Source organism: Nannospalax galili, unplaced genomic scaffold (assembly GCF_000622305.1).
Source record: "Nannospalax galili isolate Female #2095 unplaced genomic scaffold, S.galili_v1.0 scaffold238, whole genome shotgun sequence".
NCBI lineage: Eukaryota > Metazoa > Chordata > Mammalia > Rodentia > Spalacidae > Nannospalax > Nannospalax galili.
Window position 1 is genome coordinate 145,803 of NW_008341888.1, and position 15,928 is coordinate 161,730.

A 15,928-nucleotide genomic window follows, 5' to 3' on the forward strand; every position below is an offset into this window, starting at 1 on the left:
GAGCAAAATACTTGTAGTATGTAACTTCTTAATTTTCAATTTGAACACTTGCCTGAACATTTTTTTCCTTGAGGCCAAATACAATTGTACTTCCTCATTCCTCTATGTGAACCTACATTTCTTACAGTGGTATTTGTAAGCAAGGAAGTAGTAAAAGTCTATAAATTGAAGAGCCAAAATTATTTTACCTTAATTAAGACAGTCACTGTCATTACAATGAGAGTGGTTTGTATACAAAATGGAGAGATCTAAAACAGAACTCTAAGAGAAGGATTTGTGCTTTAAAGGTCCCAGAGTTGCAGAGATTTACTGATAAAGAGAGGGCTTATGGAATTTCTTTAGAGATAATGTTTACACAATCTTTTTCTCCTTTCTTTTTTCCTTCTTTTTCTCCTTCCTTCCCTCCTTTTCTATTTGTCTTTCTTACTAGCAAGAACTACAGAGGAATTTTTAGGGCCCATTTCTTTTCTTCTTTTTCTTTCCATTACAGGAAACCAAATTTTGTTTATCCCACAAAAATCTGCTTTTTCCTCAGACTCAAATGTGAGATAATAAGACTTGTTATTCCTGGGAATTCCATTCCCTCTGTCAATGAGTGATTTAGGAATGAACATATGACTTTTTTTTTTTTTTCGATCAGTAAGAAAATAGAAATATTCTGCTAAAGAAAGTCGGAAAATTGGTATTTGTAACCAGTGCTCTAGTCCAAGATCATTACTGAGATAAGGAGCAATGACTGAATTTTCCTTATATAACTGCTTTGTTATTGATAAATTCAGCAAGACTGACATTATCTCTCTTCATGTAAGCCAAAGAACAGTGCTTGACCACTGGCTTATGAGTAGCTATGCTGTTATGAAAATAAAATGTCCTCATGAGCATATGTGAGAGTTCTCTTAGGAACTTTCTCATGGTCTGGTTTAGCAAGGTTTATGGTCTTCATATTGGTTTACATAAAATCCCTTGATGAGATGACAGCCTAGAGGCAAGCACTAGAGGTCATATTTTCATACTGCTACTGATGATATATGATACTCATGGTGAAAGGCAAGGAACACCTGTTACACCCTGAGACAGCATGGTGTGCTGGATGGAATACTGAATTTGGAGTTAAGAGTTCTGTGTTATAGCCCAAGCTCTGGCACACCCTAATTGTTTGACTGGGGACAAATCTAAACTCCTAGAAACCTTACGTACTTCATCTGTCAAAAGAAACTGATGAATTTGGCCCAAATGAATGTAGATATCTTACAGGATAAAATTTGATGAGGGTTCCAAAGCTAATGCCGTTTTATACAGATGGAGTGTAGTTTGACTATTGAACAAAACATTAATTGTTTTTCGGGTGGATGCTATGTTTCATATTTCTATATTTTCTACATAGCACATACAAGGAAAGAAGTATGAGTTACTCAGTGGAATGAAGACACAATATACACAGCATCATTTCTATTGAATTTACACTTATGTTCTTTTTTCTTTACAAAGAAAAAAAAGCATCAATAACTATTTGAATTCAATCCAGCATTTGTATTGACTTCTTTGTAACAGGCAATGATCTGAATGCTGCCACAATTCAAAGATGAGTTAGACAGAATGAGAGAGGTAAAAGAGATAAATGAATCGACTATAACACAGACAGTGCTTAAAATCATATCACACAAACTTATGTCATTTTTCTTGACAAAAGTGAATTCCAGAATCTGTACTCACTGCAGAAGCAAGTGATCTCAACTCTTTCATTTTATTTTCTGTCTTCTAGTAGGCAAACCAAAGCTACAAACACCACAGCTACTCCTACACATAGCACAAATGTTAAGATAATACTAACATCAATGTCAGCATTGCTCTACTCTAAGCTGAATTATGTGATAGAAAGCACTTTAATATGTCATGTGTTATGTGCCATTAATATGCAAAGCCTAAGGGATATGCTTTGGAAATTTCCAATCAAAACCAATTTGGAGGCTCATGATAGCAGTGTAACTTAGAAGAACTAGCCTCGAAAGACTATGCCCACTGCCACACACACACACACACACACACACACACACACACACACGGGCAGCAGCAGAACACAGAGACAGAGTAAGACAGAGACAGTGAAAACAAGTTCTGTTCTTAGTTGATTCCATGGATACTACTGTATCTTAAATGTATTCCCAAGACAAAGTGCTGTTAAGGTTTGGTTCCCAACCTGCTACACTATTTGGATGCAAAGGAGCCTTTAGGAGGTGAAGAATATTAGAAGGTGTTTAGATCACTGAGTCACATCCTTGGAGACATTATTAGACTCTCATTATCTCTGTCTTTCTGTCTTTATCTCTCTGCCTTTCTTCAGCCATCCTCTGCAATAGCCCACTTCCAGTCATGACAGCTCCAGAACAGGTACAACAAATAGAGTCAAGTTATGATGGACTGAAAGCTGTGAAGTCCCGTTTCTGGAAAAACCTTATGTCTTTCTAAGTTGGTTGTCTCAAATATTTTGTCATATGATATAAACCTGAAAAGCATAGTGGGAGAACTTCTTGGCTTTATTAAATTTCCCATACAAGTGTGTAAACAATTGTAGTTATCTTTGCTTTGAATCACTGGGAAGATTACTAATCGTATTTTGGATTCAGATTTGGAATTCTTGCAACTGTCTTTTGAAGAAATTGCCTTGTGGATGGCAGAATCATACTGTTAAAATATCAGCATGTATCATATTATTTATTGCATATTTTTGTGAGTCAGTCATTTTTATACCATTTCACAATATCATATCAGATTACAATTCCATAGAATAAATTTGTTTCTTAAGTGAATTGATTATCTGGGACATTTGCATGCAGACATGAATTTTTCTTACCTATGTGGTTTCATTGTGGTTCAGTAGCAGTTCTTGGCATCACTTTCCAGTTGATTTATTCTCATAATATTACATAAATCACAAATAATATACCAATGCAACTACATTAAAAGTTTCAACTCAAAAAGAATGCTGAAAGAGAGACTGCTTGAGGCTATTCTAGAATGAGCTATCCCTGAGCTGCTTTGTAAGGTTTACAGGAGCTTGAGAAGCAAGAATTTCACAGCCCAAGTAAATAGAAAGGTGTCCTAGAAGCTTAAAAGTCAAGGGATAGCATAACACTGGGATAACAATCATCCTTATTTAGAATGAGCACTGACACTTGTGTAATTAGCTATTTCCATTTATACAATTCATTATTTCAACATTCATAATTTGGTGCTTGTTTTGTGTTCACTTCAAAATCGAAAGACTATAAAATAAATTTATTATTTTCCAAGCTATATGCACAATATAGTCCCATAGAATTTTTCTCACTGTGGTGCTTGGATTCAAATCTCAGATACTAAAACAAAAATGAAAACTTGGAGAGGATAATTGCCTTAACTTGAAAGTCAAAAAATACAGTTGCTGTCTTGTTGACAAACAGCAGATAATATGTGTTAGCATCTTACTGTGTTCTTTTATGCAAAACATCTCTTTTACACTAGGATAGAAACGTGGCAACCACAGTGATGCGTGAGCCTTGAATTTGAGTTAGAGAAAGAAACCTCAAACGGGATATTCTAATCATGAGTTTACTTGGTATGTTCAGACTGACAAGAAATGAAGTATGTGTTGCCCACTTGAAGGAAAACATTATTCCTGTGTTGAGGTGTTATTCTACGTTCCAGGTGTTATTCTGCCTTCCAAATTATCAAGACAGTATTGCACTTGGGAATATTTGATGACAATAGTATATGAACATATTGAGTTAATTTCAGTTAAAATTTAGTAAAACAGAAGTGAAGGTGAAAGCTGTACTTGAAGAATAATCAAAGAATATAATATGACCTAAAACAATTTGGATCTTCATGCTCTTTAAGATTAAAATAGAAGATAGTAATATAGTATGTTGAGTTATGAGCAAAACTGAACATGAAAGCAAAAATAAAATTTGGGTCAACTAATTGTAAGTGTTGATGCTTTCTTTGACTGATATCAAAATGTTCTTCAAGTCACAAATGCATCAGACTCTTTCTTGCTATAGTGGAGCAACTGAAACAACTGGACATTCTCCAAAACATTCCCAAGGTAAGATTTGAATTTCTCAGTTGTATTACACAGGACCAGAACTTCTGAAAGTTTGATCAGATAAGACACAGATGTGCATTCAAAACGGTGTTTCAAAAGTTTGCCAAAGGGTCTGTAATGAGTTAAGAATTCTTACACAACTTAGCCAAGGGGCATTGGGCAAACATTTTCACTTGGGTTTTCATTCTCACAAATTTAGAAAAATGAAATGTAATTTTTATGAATTAATTAGGGCTCAAATTCCCTCTTAAATTCAAAGATCACTCCAATCTGAAAGGGTGATGGAACCAATTCTCTTATTTATGGAAATGTGGTGATCTCTCCCTCTTTTGTTTGAAACAGGGTCTGAAGTATCCCAGGCTGCCCTCAACTTGCTATGTAGCAGAAACTGACCTTGAACTCTAGATCCTCTTGATTCTACCCCCTAAGAGAAAACCATAAATGGAGTGGAAAAATAAGAATCTATTTATGAAAACAAGTTTCCTCTATTATCTGAGTAAGGAGGTCCCAGCTCTGTTCATAAGATTTAGCTACACATGAAAGGAAAGAGTGGATCTAGAAAATAGCTTGGCTCCTCAAAGAGCTAAACTGAGCTCCTGGAATTATACCCAGAAATAGATGGCTAGCCAGCTTTGCCTTTAGCTGCTTCTCTGTTGACAGGAGCAACTGCAGAATGTAGAATCAACTCGCTTTAACATGAGTAGCCTATAGTCATGTGTAGGCCAGCATATTTTTTATTGATCTCCAAATGTAGTTAGCCCTGAGGAAAATCTTAAGCAGGAATCCATGCTTGCAATATGATCAGGGAATTTGTCCTTTGGTACACTAACACATATACTGACTGCTTTCTTCACTTTCAAACTACCTCTTTTCTTGATATTTCCATTTCTTTTACTGGCAACAACAAATATAGTTATTAGTAGTATAAAAATTGGAATCAGATCACCTGAGTTAGAATTTACCTTAAGCAAGTTTTCTACCGCTCAAAATTTTCAGTTTCTTTATCAATGAGATAGGATTTCATGTTCCCCCTCAAACAGCTCACAAGTTGCCAACTGGGTCTCCAGCTAGTGAATCTAATCGTTGAGAGGTAATTAGATCATAAGGCCTCTGACCTAATCAAAGCGTTGATCCATGCATAAATTCATAAATTGATGGCCTTTGGGAGAGGTGTTGGACACTTTGGAAGGTGGGCCCTAGATAAATGAAGTAGGGCAGTAGACACATGTCCTTGGTTCTATATCTGGCCCTAGGCGCATCTTTCACTCTGCTTTCAAGCCATCATGAGGCAAGCAAGCACCTCTGTTCCATCACAGCTCGCCAACCACAGATGAAAACTTCTGAAAATATGAACTAAAATAAATGTTTCTTCCACAAAAAAAGAGTACGTAACAAGAATAAAGACCTTAGCAGAGAAATCTCAATTTTTAGTGTGGTCAATAAATGTTTACTATTATTATCAAGGGTGTCACCGTTGGTCCACACTGTGAACCCCAATCATTCAAAAGCAAAATAATTTTTCTTACATTTTCACCTTCATATGACTTGTTCTTACACTACGTCTTTTCTTAAAATTTTATTTATTATTTTTATTTTATGTATATGCATGTATTGCCTGCATGTAGGTAAGTGCACCCGTGTCATGCAATACCCGCGGAGGACAGAAGAGGCTGTTGGATCCCTTGGGACTGGAGTTATGGACAGTTGTTAGCTGCCATGTGGGTTCTGAGATTTGCAGCCAGGTCTTCTGCAAGAACAGTCAGTGAGTGTTCTTAACCGCTGAGCCATCTCTCCAGCCCCTGCACTATGCCTTTTAAAGTATGGCTTGCAAATTTTTTTATATGTTGTGTGCCTTATTTTCGGTATATCAGTCATCACTCTAGTTCATCAACTCTCACCCAGAATATATGATACGTGATTTCCTAGTACAAGCTCTGTTAAATTAATTTTCCAAAACTCCTGGATTTAAAGCCGTTGTAAGTAAGGTAAGGATGAATACATTCATAGTAGCATTGGCTGTAGGAAGAATTACTCTGCTGGTTTGTCACTTGCTATATATTCCTTTATGGATTATAAAGTTTCTTTGCCTTGCTCTGCCATCCATGTAGTGATAATGTACTTTACAAGAGAAACATATGGTTATTTTGCTCATTATTGTATTCCCATGGTTATCAGAAAATAAGGTTTGTACTACATCCTCAGTTAATATTTGATAAGTTAAGAAACGAGCTAATAAGGAAAATAATCTCACAGATGTGTTTGATCATTTCAGCATCGTGGGCTGAATTCGTAGTGATTTCAGAAGACGGTTCAAAGAGAGGTGACATTGTTACTTGACATCCAATTGCATGCCATGTTTCATTCAGCTCAAGTTGTGTCAATTTAGTCATCATCTGGCATGTGAGAACAAGGAGGTCATTTATACACTTGAATAATGTGCATTCAGACATGATTAACAATGTGAGCTGGAATCAGCATGATATTCATACCGTTTATGGTTTCCAAAGACAAGGAATTTAGAGAAATTGATGCTAAGAAACAAGAAGTTGCTTCTGCGAAGGACACAATTAAATGTGAACTGCTTTTGTGGATGGAAATGCGTGCACTGGTGTTTCAACTAGATGAGTTAATAGCAGCACATATTGTGAAATAAAAAATAACATACAGGAACTATTCCCTGAAATGGATAAATGGGTATTAGCATTGAATGTTATTGTTAATATATGATTCTAAAATGTACACACATACAAGCCCCCCCCGAAACACATGCACAAATATGTGTGTATATTATGTACATATATATATAGAGAGAGAGAGAGAGAGAGAGACAGATAAATGAGAGGGAGGAAGGAGGTACTTTTGGTATGTTACAAATTGATACCATGTCAGTATCATACATGTCCAACAGCAGCAAAGATATTAGGAAGGTGTGGGTGGCATTCTGAAAAGGAAACGTGGTAGCAGTAGCACCAAATAAGAGATGGTGGCCATATAATTCAAAAGAAGTTAGATGCCAATGAATGTGACCATTCTTAGAGGTTTAATCTTGTCCAGGAAGACCTATATCCAGATACTGAAGCATCTTAAGAGTCCTAGAAGCTGACTGATTGGTAAAAGTTTTAAGCCAGGCATGGGGCCTTATGCTTTTAATCCCAGCACTCAAGAGGCAGAGGCAGGCAGGTCTCTGTGAGTTCCAGGTCAGCTGGGGCTACAAGGAGACCCTGTCTCAAAAAGACAAAAGAAAAAAAGTTTCTAAATAAGCAAAAGATATTTTCTCCTGCATTCTCATACATGATATCCACTTCAGTACAATACAAGGGAGGAAAATGAAGCTTGAGGAGATGAGGTGGATTGCTCAATGGTACATACCCGGCAAGTAATCATAGACTCCCCTTGGTAGCTATCAGAGTTTGACTATATTCTCCTGAAAAAGATGAAAAGAATTCTTGCTCCTCCTGTCTTACCACATTTCAGGCAAGATAATACCAAAATAGCACATTGCTATCTGATCCAGTAGTTTGGACTTGATAGATAAATGTTTAAGAACAAGTATTTGTTCAGTTATGCATGTGATGTGGTTCACAGGGCCAGGGTAGCACAGATCCTAACTAAAGTGTCATAAGGGTGATTATAAACAGAAAGTGACTGTAAAGAGAAACATACAGGGAAAATCGAGATTTCCTTTGCCTAAACTGAGGGCTGACTGACAAATGTTGAATTATAATAGCTAGACTTAAGAAGTAAAAGAGCATAAGATGCCAGTGTTTCTAAGTAAACTCAAACATCCTGCTTTGTAAGGTCTGGACCTTATGTAAGGCACAGTCTCCTCACTGTTCCCCTCCATCCACCTTCCCATCTGTGACCTATCAGAGGATAGGAAAGCTGTTTTTGCAAAGTCCCCACAGTCAAGACAGGAAAGGGCTTCAGAGGCAGAACAATCTCCATGGGAAAAATTCCAAGTTAGAATTTCTTGGACAGAAGGGTAGCAACTCAGCATATTCAAGTCTGTTCAGTTTAATTAGATGAGCAAATGGGGAATTGGCTAGTAAAAACTTTGTTTTGTTGTTTTGTTGAGGCTTTGTTTTACATTACTTCCTTCAGAAAACAGACCCCTATTCTGTCTTCTGTAGCAGACTATTTATAAACTCTGTACCACTAACTTTCATTAACCAAACTGCAACTTGAATTTCACTGAAGTTCTCTGTCATTGTCACTAGTCTAAGAGAGGTGACTGAAGCAATTATAATAGCTGTCCATGTAAATGTTGTGATAATGATTTTTTAGCTCAGCCCCTCTGAGTTTATTTCTTTCTTTCCAATAGAGTTGTAGTGAACATCTGGCTAAATTTTGTGTTTTCCCTACCTCCCTATACACATAGGTACACACACCCCTGCTTTTTCCCTGCTGGTTGCACAGTTGGTGGCTGAATAGAAACGGGTCTTGGACTGGACTGAGGCTTTACTCTGGTTTTCCCTATCACACAGAATAAAAAGATCTGGATTATTTCACTGATTTATTAGGAATGAGCTTTCCAACTTCCCTCCTCTCTATCTCATCATGTCCTGTCTGCAAAATGGGGAATTAGGGAGACAAAAGTCCTGTCTTCCTCATCTAACATTATTTTAGGTTGGAAAATTAAAATTATAAAAGAAAACAAAAGGCTTGGAAGAAAAATCTTGAGAGGACAAAGCAAGAACCTATAAACTAACTTCTATGTGTTTTTTTATAATGGAAGATATTATAAAGGTGCAGAACAGTCAGATAACTGTGCTTACTGGGCTGGGTGGGTTGCAGAGCTCAGAAAACTTGGGCTGGTGCCAAGTTACAGTCTTGGGCCCAGCAGGGGGCCAGGCCCAAGTTTGGGAAAACAAAGTCAATTTCAGGGGCTATTGTGGTCTGGATAGAAGCAGAAAGACACGACAGACAGGCTTCCTTCCTGCCTTGCTCTTATCTGAGGGCGCAGAAGGCAGCAGGACCATGCCTGGGGTGCAGGTGAGGCACGTCCAGCCTGAGTTGCCCACCGGCTCCAGTTCCACCTCTTCCCGACTGGCAGCCCCCCCCCCCCCTCAACCCCCTCCACTCCAGCGTTCTGGGCCCCCTGCCGCTCCTCCCTAGGCACCTCCCCGGCCCCGCCCACGGTCTCCTACTGGACTTGGGACTGCGTCATAAGTATCCCCAGACCTGGGCTTGCAGCAGCTTCAGGCAAGCAGGGAGAAAGTAGGTGCTGCTTCGGCAAGCACAATCCCCTAGTCTTCCAACCTGCAGCCCAGGACGCTGATTCGAGCCGCGCCTTACCGCGCAGCCCGAAGATTCACCATGGTGAAGATCGCCTTCAACACCCCGACTGCGGTGCAAAAGGAGGAGGCACGGCAAGATGTGGAGGCACTTGTGAGCCGCACTGTCCGAGCTCAGATCCTGACTGGCAAGGTAGTTTCCACTCGGCCTCTGTCCGCCTACTAGAGTTTGGAAGGGGAGCGAAAAAGGGAAAAACGCAGACGCAGAGGACAAAACCCTGCAGTCCCCGGGACCCTGGCAGGCCTCGCTGCACACTGTACGTCGGTTTTGCAGAGTTGCTTTGGCCACCTTTTACCGTGCTTCACCCCATTCCTCTCTGCATCCTTGTAATTCCATCCATTAACCCAGGAGGTAGTTGGAGTTTGAGATTTCCTGGTATTATGTCCTGGGAAATGGGCTATGGAATTAACGAGGGGCATGCAGCTCAATCCCAGCTCCACAGGGACTGAGAAGCCACATGGGGGTGAACAAGGGCAAGAGACTTAAATTGTTCTTTCCTTTTCACCTGAGTGAAATTATATGAATCTAAGTCTTTCTAGGATTGCTGTTTCTGGAAGTACGACGGAGGCAAAGTTCAGCTTTAAATCCAAGCTGTAGTGATCGGCAAGCATGGTTCTGCACCGCACACACTCTTGCGTTTATTTTTAGTTTCTCCCTGGTTATAGGCAATGCTAAGCATTAGATAAAGGAGCTGTCAAAGCCTATACTGGTTTTAATTCACATTTTGAGTGATCACTATGCTTTTGGACTGGTATTTCTTTGACAAAACACTTGTAAAAATAAGTTTTAGGATACTCTTTTGTGATTTTCCTTTTGGGTATTTTGTTTTTGAGCGATATCCCACTTCTCCCACATACACATATGAAACATGTTCAGTGGTGCAATTTAAACAACTTACTTTTCCAGGAACTGGAGTACTTCCCACCCCCCAACTCCCGCGGTTGTTTAATTAGTCCAATGTATATGTCTTTTAATCAACAAGCACATTTTGTAGCACTGGTAAACTACTCATTTTCCTCAGTAATATCTCAATTTTAAAAGGTGATCGTATTCTCTTCTGCTTCTGTGGCATCTGCAGCATTGGAGCTTAATCTGTCCTAACTTGTCTTGTTGTCTTTACAAAGTTTTAACTTTTCTGTTCAGAGTGGATATTTGAAAAGTGCTTTGAGTGAGATCTGAATCCTTGCAGTAAAACTTGATTATGCACACAATTTGAAATGCTAATGTGCTTCTGCAGAACTTTCATCACGGAAACTTTCAATATTTGACTCGGCAATCAAACTAGCTTTTGTGTATCACACATTTTGTAACTCAAAAGCAACACCCCCTTGCATTGTTGAGGTTTTAATGAAATGACAGAAGGTCAAATATGTGGTTTTCTTCCTACTAACTTGTAAATGAAACATGGCCAGTTTGGCGGGGGTTGAAGGGTGGGGTGGTGGGGAGGTGGGGGGTGGAGGGGGGTGTCTAATTAGATGCCAGTAGTTAAATATAGCCAAACAGTAATCCTTTTTTCTCCTCACCACCAAAAACTTCTTGACTTGTGGAAAGCTTCAGTTAATATGTAAGTAATACTTCTGCCAGGCCTGTGGTGTGATGAAAAATAAACACAAATGAGTATTTGCACTTTGATTATATTTCTTTGTTATGTTTTAGAGAAGCAATAGAATCCTAACCTGACCACATTAGGACTTTGACATACTCCATTGTGATACATCGATCACCCCATCAATAGAGATTGAATATGGTGGGAGTAATATTAAGAAGTGATGTCCAATAACTAAAATACAGGAGAGAGAAATTAGCTGTCATAATTGAATCCCTCGATCACATTGAAATCCAACAAAGTTAAATAAAAAACAAAACCATTATCCCTACTAAGTAGCGATTACTTATGAAATGGAGACCCTCATACTTTAACCATGCTTAATAATAAACTTCATGAATTATTGGAAAGAGAAATGAAATTACAGTACAAATTGTTCTTCTCATGTCTCGGTACCAAGAAAAAAAAAAAATTCATTCCTCAGAGAACTTTAAGCTATTCCGTGCCTTTTAGCAAACCATTTCACCTTTCTGCTCTAAATTTAATTTTCTAGAATATGACTTCTAAGACCCCAACACAAAGTTACAGTGATTCCCAATCAAAATTTAAAGTACATTCTTTGTAGTGCAAAATAATATTTTAGATTTTTAGTAAAAATTACGAAAAGCTTCTGAAAATTATTAGGACAGAAGAAACATTTCAACATTTTTTGAGTATTAATTGATGCAAAAAGAAAATTTATTAAGAAAATGTGAATCTCAACATTTGATCTATGAAGATAAAGCTCTTTGTTTTGAAAACAAAATTATCAAATGATTTCACACCTTCCTTTTTCTACATTAAATGCAAGTTCACGCATTTTTGTTCAAATTATTTTAATATCAGTTAAATGTCACAAATATTATAGCAGTTTCATGAAAAAGCCTAACTACAGACATACTAAAATAATAGTTCTTTTAATGCCAGTCTGATTTATTTGCCCTCTGATTATCAGGGCTGAGATTTGCTGACTTCATGTATTCTACCGTTGAGTAATAATGCAGCTTATGGGTATATCAGGGATGTGTAAATTATAGATAGTAGGCCCTCTAGTTTCACTCCTTATGAAGAGTACAGTTAATCAGTTATGTTTTGCTTTGGAACTTTGTTATCACAATTGCTAAGCAAATTATTGAGTTAACAGAATGTTTAAATCACTGTTTCACAGACAACATCTATGTGTATCAAGTTCTCCAAGTTCAGTTCTAGTGTTTAACAAGTACTTGGAAAATATTATTAATGTAATCTACAGAATAATGTGTAATCCTATGAAGTTCCATATTTCTTCATAAAATTAGGAACATTAAAAAATATATCACTGGCCTACTTTATAGATCTCTTTCTTAACTTGATAAAGTAGCTTTTAGAAAATTAGCCAACAAATTGAAGGATACTAAACTTCCTTAATTTGACAAATTGATTTACAAGCAAATAGCCAAAAAGCTTAACTACATTCTATCATGTTAGTATTTAATATTGCCATAAAGTGACTAGTTACGTTTATTTAAAGAGCATAATTTCTAGAGATCAGCTGTGCTATATCATACCTATAGTTAACAACACTGTTGCATGAATTAAACATTTGTTAAAAGTAGGTGTTTTAAATAAAAAATGATTAATGATTATTTTATTCCAGAACTGAGTTATTTAGAAATAACATCTATATTTAAGCGTGAAAATGCCAGAAGGAAGGCTAATTTAGGTGGAGATATTTTATGTCTATTAGATGTCAGAAATTGTCTTAAAATGGTCTTATACCAGAAAGTATTAGTGTATTTTTTTAATATCTTGGGATTTAAGGGAAATAAATTTTAAACAAAAATGACTGTCTAAGAATGCATCTGGCTTTGCTTTTCATTGTGCTTTTTAATAAATAGGAGCTCAGAGTTGCCACACAGGAAAAAGACAACTCCTCTGGGAGATGTATGCTTACTCTCTTAGGCCTTTCGTTCATCTTGGCGGGACTGATTGTTGGCGGAGCATGCATTTACAAGTACTTCATGCCCAAGGTAATAATTATAACTCCTAATACTTAGCGTTATTAATTGCTATACATTTTATAACAACGTAAATAATTATATTGTGGCCACTACAGAAAGAAATAAAGACTTGAGGAAAGAGTTCAAATGACTTTTCAGTTCCTAAGACTGATTAGGTTTCGTGATGATAACTATGATAAACAAGACAGAGATTAGCACAGCAGACTGAATGGATATGTGTGCAAGAAACAATTCAAGTGTCATAATACTAAATAGTCAAAAGTTTTAATCACTTTTTTGTCTTTTAGAGCACTATTTACCATGGAGAGATGTGCTTCTTTGATTCTGATGATCCTGTGAATTCCCTTCATGGAGGAGAGCCATACTTCCTGCCTGTGACTGAAGAGGCTGATATTCGTGAGGATGACAATATTGCCATCATTGATGTGCCTGTTCCCAGTTTCTCCGATAGTGATCCTGCAGCAATTATTCATGACTTTGAGAAGGTGACTGTCGCATTCTTACAGCTGTTCCAGAATTTTCTCTTTTTCCTGGTTCACTGAAAGGTGGCAAATCCATTCTGAATTGAACATCTTTTTGAAGCAAAACATTTTCAGCCTTTTTTTATTGAGCAGACATTAGCTAACTTCAAATGGTTGTACCTGCTTTGTCTAATGGTCTCAGAAAATATCAACTATTAATACCTGTTTGTTCACCTCCCCAACAGGGAATGACTGCTTACCTGGACTTGCTTTTGGGAAACTGTTACTTGATGCCCCTCAATACCTCCATTGTTATGACTCCCAAGAATCTGGTGGAGCTTTTTGGCAAACTGGCAGTACGTATTTTAAATACTAAATTTTCCTCTAAGCATTTCCAAATAATTTTCTTCCTTTTTCTAAAAATGTTAATGAGTTGGGCCAAACATTCCATTTCATAGAAATATTTTTTGATTAAAAACTGTATGTTGTGACAAAATAGATATAACTGGAGCATTTTATATTAAGCCAATAAGCCATTCAGACAGACAAGTACCTTATGATGCTCCTTGTCATATGTAGAAATGTTGATCTGAACATAGAACACCGATTAATGGAACTTGAGAAGGGTGAGTGGGGGGGAGGGTAAATAAAGGGATATTGGATCTGCTCAAAGGTAGCTGTGTTCACATGTTCAAAAAGCACATTGTACTTGAAATCCATATATATGATAAAAATAAGTGTATAAAAATGTTCTAAAATGTTTATTTTTAATAATGTCTATTTTTACAAATTATATGTTATATGTAGAAATTTAAATAATGTCTTTAGAATTTCTCATTTCAGTCTTTATTTTTATTTTTAGAGTGGCAAATACTTGCCTCACACTTACGTGGTTCGTGAAGACCTGGTTGCTGTGGAGGAAATTCGTGATGTTAGTAACCTTGGCATCTTTATTTATCAACTTTGCAACAACAGAAAATCCTTCCGCCTTCGACGTAGAGACCTCTTGCTGGGTAGGTGCTTTATTATTATCGGGTCAATTGAAGAGAGTAAGGGTGATGGGCAGGGAAAGAAGCATGTGTAAAGAGCTTTTAATGAACACAGAAATCTCAAAAGCCATTTTTTTTTGCCCTCCCTCATAGGTTTCAACAAGCGTGCCATTGATAAGTGCTGGAAGATTAGACATTTCCCCAATGAATTTATTGTTGAGACCAAGATCTGTCAGGAGTGAAAGATGGTGGATAAAGGGTATCCTGGGTAATCAGAAGTCAGATTTGTAATATGACTTTGACATTAAAGTTTATGGGATACTCAAGATACATACTCATACATTTACTCTATTGCTTATACTGAAAAGGAAAGGGGGGAGAAAACTACTAACCACTGCAAGCTATTGTCAAGTTTGAGTTTAATTGACGTTGCTTGCTGTTTGCAACGAATTAAACGATTATCTTTTTTCTTTTGAATTTATAGGGTTTAGAGTTCTGAAAGCAGCATGAATATGTCAGCTAACATCCTGACAATAAGTTCCATCCTCCATTTTTATTTAAAGCAAGCTCTCGACTAAATTGTATTGATAGAGCATGCTTTAATATTTTTTGATGTTTTTGTGTAAAGCATGTCGAACCTCTTAACATTCTTTTGTTTTCTTTTTCATTTTGTTTAACTTTTCTGATTACAGAAATTACATTTCTGCATTTCTATCAGGTGCTGTGTAACAAATCTGACTTATATGTGAACAAATTTCATGAGAAAGTGAATTTTACTCATGTAATGATTCTTTCTCACTGATATCTGTATTATGAAATCCACAAAACTGTACAGGTGCTGAATGCTGTAAGGAAGTTTGGTTGTATGAATTCTACAACCCTATAATAAAGTTTACCATATCCAACCACTTTTGTTATCATCACTTGAAGGAAACTTAGTGTGAAAATTATTTATTTATCTTTTGTTCACATGAATCAAATATAAAATTATTAATATAATGCCTCCATTCCCACCTCTACATATTTATATTTCATAATCTCATATTTTGTTTTTTATCTCATATAAATTACTTTTATAAGTGTCCTGTAATCTTTTGTCATACAAATTCAACTAATTACTGAGAACCTTCACCTCACAGCAATTTAAAATGTTTGAAACTTTTACCTTTGTCAAGAAGAACATAAGCTATCATATACAGCTACAGCAAATCGTTAAAGACTAACCTTGAATAAGGAATTGGTAACTTTTTAAAATTTAATTGTTTAAGTATTATTATAATGTGAGTTTGGATGAGCCTGTCACAGTGCATGTTTGGAGGTCAAAAGACACCTTTGTAGACTCGGTTCTTCCTTTCCACCTTTACTAGTGGAGGGGGATATGAGATTGTCATGCTTTCAAGGCCCATGCTTTTACACACTGAGCCATTTTGTTGGTCCATCATGGATGACTTTCAACAACTTTACATGCTGTGATCATTACTTATTTGTCTGAAAATATCAGCTCCGCACCAAGT

General features: G+C 36.9%; 1 protein-coding gene across 1 annotated transcript; it reads left to right on the forward strand.

Moving 5' to 3' along the window:
- The first annotated feature begins 9,171 nt into the window (after positions 1 to 9,171).
- Positions 9,172 to 15,319, forward strand: Itm2a (integral membrane protein 2A). The gene is made up of 6 exons (XM_008837650.1): positions 9,172 to 9,511; positions 12,842 to 12,973; positions 13,252 to 13,449; positions 13,671 to 13,781; positions 14,288 to 14,438; positions 14,568 to 15,319. The coding sequence occupies exons 1-6, from the start codon at positions 9,401 to 9,403 to the stop codon at positions 14,654 to 14,656; spliced, it is 792 nt and encodes a 263-aa protein (XP_008835872.1). The 5' UTR covers positions 9,172 to 9,400; the 3' UTR covers positions 14,657 to 15,319.
- The last annotated feature ends 609 nt before the right edge of the window (positions 15,320 to 15,928 follow it).